General features: G+C 39.9%; 1 protein-coding gene across 1 annotated transcript in view; it reads left to right on the top strand.

Annotated features, from left to right (window-relative positions):
• LOC145774087 (centriolin-like) overlaps window positions 1-507 on the top strand; it is a 40,802-nt gene extending 40,295 nt beyond the window's left edge. The window contains exon 44 of the mRNA XM_082585235.1: window positions 3-507. Within this exon, the coding sequence (XP_082441361.1) occupies window positions 3-125 (123 nt within the window). The 3' untranslated portion in view covers window positions 126-507. The remainder of the gene's footprint in view (window positions 1-2) is intronic.
• Window positions 508-6,208: the final 5,701 nt, after the last annotated feature.

The following is a 6,208-nucleotide window of genomic DNA, read 5'->3' on the forward strand; positions in this document are numbered from 1 at the left end:
AGGTAAGCAACACCTCTATGGACTCTCTGTCGCACTCTAGAGGAAGAGACCTATCTCCTTCAAGGCTTCTTCCAAGTTTGGAAGAAAGAGAAAATGTCATCCCTCCTGAAAGAGACTACTTATGATTTCATTTTATGATTGATTTTGTGAAAAGATGATAGAGTTGATTCGTGGCCTGATTGGCAGCCCTCCCGTGTGTCCGCTGATTGTGCATTTGCTTAGCGCGAGACAATTCACCGAATTAGTGCCATGCAAAATCTTGTGTAGATTATTTAATTTGCCAAAGTATATTCCTTTTAAATCAAATTTTGTCCGTCCTCGTTTTTAGAAGCACATTTTCAAGATTTTTATTTTCTTTTAGTTTTAATGACCTGAAATTTGGTGCACTGTGTGTTTTCAGCAGTAAATCTTTGAATATCCCTTTGGGATAAAATATTTGTGTCTTAATTTTAGACGCTTTCGTATTGCGTGCGTACTGTGTAACTACAAATACACATTCCATGATGTTTCAAACAGCAAGTTGTTGGTAGTCTGACAGTAGCCTACTTTAAGGGTAGATCGAAGGAGTAAATTACAAAGCATCAAAGTAGGACTTATTGTGAGCATAGGTCAAGTTGTGTAGCCTACTGAGCAAGCGACAACTGAGAAAATGACAACTGGGCTAGCAACATTTCAGCAAGTGGCTGAAGTTTTGTAAATGATGAAACTGAGAAAGTAATAGCCTAGGCGACCTGAGCAAGCATAAACATGACATGTCAAAAGTCAGCAAATTCAGTTTAAAATGGATGGATGGTCATTTTATTTTTGTTTGGATGCGAAACGCCGAAACATACATAAAACAAAAACTGACAGTGTGCATCCAATGAGAGAGTGCGAAAGACCGTAGCCCTGAAGGCGTTGGAGGTCGTCGAGTCTGCACTCTCTCATTCAAATAGTTACACAAAAGAAAGTATTGCGTTGTTAATATTGTTGCAAATTGACACAAAAAAGAAGGAAGAAAGAACAGAAAAAACAAAACAAATACAGATGCTACAAACAATAATAACAATTAACATAGTCAGGTAGTGGATGTCGTTTTTATAGCTCTTGATTATTGAAGAAGTGTATTTTGCACATTTTACTGAAATATTTGAAGCCTTTGTTCATGTTTTTTTTCATATTTTGAGGTAAACTGTCCCATACCTTGATTCCCATGCATTTTAAACTTTTTTGAAATAATTGGGTATTTGCCAGTTTAGTATAAAGTGAATTGGAACTTGAACGTCGGGTGTTATACGAATGAATAGCTGATACATGTGTAAAGAAAGTTTTGAAGTGTCAGAAAGGAGTTGATCTAGTTTTTCTATGTTTTTATTTAGACTCACTATGTTAACATGACAAACAATTAGATCTGACGTCGTGTTAGTAAGTAATTCTTTTATGACACTGGTGGTTGTGTGTTTTTCACATACATTTCGATAGTTACTACTAAAGTCTTCATCTATTAATTCCATAAGCATACCGTTGTGGTATTTCCAAAACAGTTAAAAACAGGTAAAAGTAATAAGTAAAGAAAAGACAAGAGGAATAACAAATACACCCACCATCACAGCTTTTTTAGATCGTCTTCTTTGTTAATTATAATTGAATCGAAACCATCACTCTTTCTCACATATATCCGTCCATTTGTAGTCCAAACATATCGGTATTCTTTGCTTTTTGCTTTTTGTTTGCAGAGCCAGAAAAGCCTCTTTCGTTGCTGTGTTAAATTTTCGTTGATATACAGTTCTCTCATTCCTTCTATTGGGAATACTTGGTCTCGAGCAGCTTTGCGATTTTTATAGATGCGATTGCTGAAGCGCACAATGACCGCAGGTGGTTTCGCATTATCCTTCTGTTGTAGTCGATGTGCTGCTATAATTTCATCTTCTTTTACTTCAACATCGAGTTTGCTGGCCAGTTGAACAACGATATTGCAAATGTCTTCATTTTTCTTCACTGGTATTCCGACAAACTCAAGATTTTGTCGTCTTTCATATTGTTCTAGATTATCTAATTTGATACATTCTTCGTTTGTTTTGGTTTCTAATTTCTTTGCACTAGTATTTAGTTTTTCAATTTCTGTTTCCTGTACCTTGTTTGATTTAACCACGGTCTCGTATTGTTTCTTCATCTCTTCATATTTGTTGCATATAAAGTTTTGGCTGTCTTTTTGGTCACAGCGGTAAACCATAATCTCTTCGTGGGAAAATTGTAACGTAAGATTCCCAAATCCGTTCGTCTGCATGCAATGACCCAAAAATAAACACACTTTCGAAACGTCTATTCAAAAGTGTATTCCAGTAAAATTAGCCCGCGGCTATCGAAATGACTGGTGCAACGCCGTACACCTAAAAACTGTCACTACAATACAGATTACTTGGATAAAAGACGGAGAGTTTGTCCAGCTAGCAAGCACCAAATAAACCAGTTAAATGTGCGACCGACTTCCAACAAACAACTTCGAGAATGAATCAGAAAAATTTGTGATAACTCAAAGGCACGAGAGCAGTTCGTGACGCAATATTTCATGTCCAAACAGGTCTCAAACTGAAACAGGTTTAAACCGGTCTGACACGAGTCTTACGGACGATGGTGCAATTTTGGCTCATGTTTTAGGAATTTCCATGACGTAATATTCAGTAGACCCGAACGGTTTCTACATGACGTTTGACCAGGCGAACAACCGTCTGTAACATAGCGGCCCCTAGTTATGACAGTCTGACATGGCATAACTAAAAAAGAATTGACGACAATTGTGAGCCAATGAATAAAAACACATGATACACAAATTGTTTGAATCACTCACGTTTAAGTTAATACGCAAATACAAAGGGCATGCAAAGAATGAACAGCAATAAGAATAAACACGACGATACATGAAATTGGTACCATAGATAGTAGGTACACGCAAAAAAATGACGCTATATACCATGGTTGCGATAATAACCGACTGTTCTGGGCTCAGAAAAGTGTCGGCCACCGCAGACAAAACCAGGCTCAAACCCTAACACTTAGGTGTTCTTTACGGGGGCGAGGCACGAAATATCCCTCAACACACAGTCTACTTTCACTTTCCCCGTACTCTCATCATAGTTGCAGACGGCAACTTTAGCTCTACGAACTACAGGCTTCCCTTTCCTAATTTGTGGAACTACCTCATGCACCCTCCCAAGTTGATACTTCCCACGTTTACCAATGTCCTGGAGAGAACCTACCACTACAAGTTGACCAGGCTCCAAATTCTCGGCCATTTTTAGCCATTTTTTCCGACCCTGAAGACCTGGCAAGTAAAAATCGATCCATTTACTCCAAAACTGCTGAGAAAGTGACAAATTGAACCGATAATCCCTTCTTAATTGGTCACGATCATGTGGTTGCCCAACAGCACAGTATGGGTCTAAGTATGGGGTCAAAAGTGAGGCAGGGGTGATGACAGTAAAATCCCTAGGGTCGTCACTCAAAGGTACCAAAGGGCGTTCGTTCACGATCCGAACGGCACTACTGGTGTATGTAAGCAGTTCAATAAATTTGGGCTTACGAATTGAAGAGTCCAAAATGTGAAAAAATGCAATTTTAAATTGTTTAACCATTGCCTCCCAGGCGCCACCTTGCGCCGGAGCATACGGAGGTATAAATTCCCAGTTTATCTCTCTCTGTCTCAGGGCGTTGTGAAATTCAGCTGATCCTATCAACTCGGGTAACTTCTTAGATGCTGCCTGAAAGGTACTTCCATTGTCGGAATAGATAGCATTAACCTGCCCACGTAAATCTGTAAACCTTGTAAAGGCAAGTAAAAAATCACTCAGCGACAATGACGTAACCAGCTCAACATGAATAGCGCGAGATGCCATACATGTGAACAAGAGTCCCCAAGCTTTTTTGTGACTTCTACCTTCAACGAAAGTTAAAGGTCCAAGATAGTCTAAGCCGCAATCAAAAAAGGGTTTCCTATGCGCAGTTGTGCGAGACAAAGGTAAATCAGACATGAGCTGCCTTATAGGTCGAGCTTTCTCAATCGCGCATACACCACAGTCATTAAGATACCTCTTCACGGAGGCATTACCATTAGCGATCCAAAACTTCTGTCGCGTAGACAACAAAGTGTGCTGTACTCCACAGTGCGCATTTCCATTATGATGCGACAGTACAACAAGCCTAGTGAAGGGGTGCTTCGAAGGCAAAACAATCGGATGCTTTGCTTCAAGAGAGATCTCGGGAGAATTACTTAAGCGCCCTTCAATGCGGATTACACCAGCGTCATCTACACAAGGTCTGTACTTTTTAAGTGAACGTAATTCTTTCAACCGTTCCTTCTCACGTTGCGAAGCGCCAACACTACCTCGCTTTATCACTTCCTCAAGGGCATCCGGCGATCGTTTGGTCATTAAATGTACCACATCGCCATACACGCTCTTCTGAACAAACTTCACAGCCAACTCTGAAGCACTGTTAAGATAAGATGCATCCAGTTTTGGCTTCACAAAGCTACGCTTTCTCGTTTTACAGCACAAAAATTCAACAAAAGCAACCAAATAAGCGATTCTCTTTTTCATAACATACAAAGAAGGTGCGGCCTCGATCAATCTGTGAAGACCACCCTGTCCAACGTCAAGCGACTCCTCTTCGTCACGAAGATATAGGCTATGGACAGGTACTGGAGTGGCATTTTCTACAGATGGAATTTCCTCACACTGGTAGAGAAGACTAGAACCATTTAGGCTAACCACAACTCTCGAAATTCTTTCTTTGTAATAAGATTTGGTCTTGTGCCAACATCAGCTGGGTTCATATCGGTAGGGCAAAAACGCCAATCCTGGGCTCCAGACAACAATAAAATATGCTCAACTCGACGCGTAATAAACTTATTCAAACGTAAATCATGGTTTTTAACCCACTGCAACACAGTACGAGAATCACACCAAAATACTTAAGGCAGTCGGGCATCTTCAATGCCTCGTAGGCCTGCTTCACGAGTCTTGCTGTATTCAAAGCGGCAACAAGCTCTTTCCTAGCTATCGGCCAAGAAAACTGATTTTTTACAACAATGGTAGATTTACCCAGAACGAAAGACACACTCGGAACTCCGTTAACCAGTCTACGTAAGTAAACAACAGAAGAGAAAGCTTGATTCGAAGCATCACTAAACCCATGCAATTGATATGAAACAATATCATCCGGATTGCACACACCAGAGTTTGCAAAATACCATCTCGGTAACGAAAAATCCTTAAGCAGGTCCAAAGAGCGAAGCCACGACTCCCACTCTTTAACAAAGCTATCAGGGACCTCGGTGTCCCAATCAAACTTGTCTATCGCCAATTGCTGAAGTATAAGGCGTGTGTCACGCTTTCTTTCTATCTCTTACCAGGAAAAAGACTTGGAAAGATTCAATGACGTAGTTTAATGGGTTATAACCGAAAAGCAGTCAATTAAATGTCGAATAATTCTACTAGTGAAATGATAATCTGACTTCTTGAAGAACTTTAACGAACGGCTTCTCAAATAACTCTAATTTCTGCATCAACTACCAATCCACAACTCATAGCACACTCTCATAACCAACTCAATAATAATCATCATAATAATCACCATAATAATAATCTCAGAATAATCATTACACAAACTACACCACTATTTATAGTTGGCTGTTCAGTCCAGTAACTTCGAGAAGGTTACATCATAAAGAACCATCGTTCGGTCACGTAGCATTTAAATGTAAACAACAGAAGTCTCTAGAAGGTCACGTAGGGAAAATGATTCCAGAAAACACGTTACATAATACAGATTTCGTCATCAGAGGTTACTTCAGGTCATAACCGATAATAACACATCGCACCAGAATTCTACAACCAAACAACACGCTCGTTGAAGATACAAAGCAAGCCATCGCGAGGCATTGCACCTTGATTGTGACATACGCCCCCCCTTAGAATATTGTTGCAAACAATATAACAACACAATCAATACAAAACACACCACAAAACAATTAATTACTCAATAATCAATTCTTATAAGTCCATCGTTGCATGATCTACCAACGATAGCTTTCTCAAAACAATAGTTACGTTTTCTGCGAAAGTTTCCAACGTCCGCAATGTTTTCAATGCACCGGCGAGCAAGATGACCCATCTTCCTACATCGGAAACACCTCCTCTCCGGACAGTCCTTGGCGAGATGACCTTCTCTG

This window comes from Aplidium turbinatum, chromosome 7, assembly GCF_918807975.1.
Source record: "Aplidium turbinatum chromosome 7, kaAplTurb1.1, whole genome shotgun sequence".
NCBI lineage: Eukaryota > Metazoa > Chordata > Ascidiacea > Aplousobranchia > Polyclinidae > Aplidium > Aplidium turbinatum.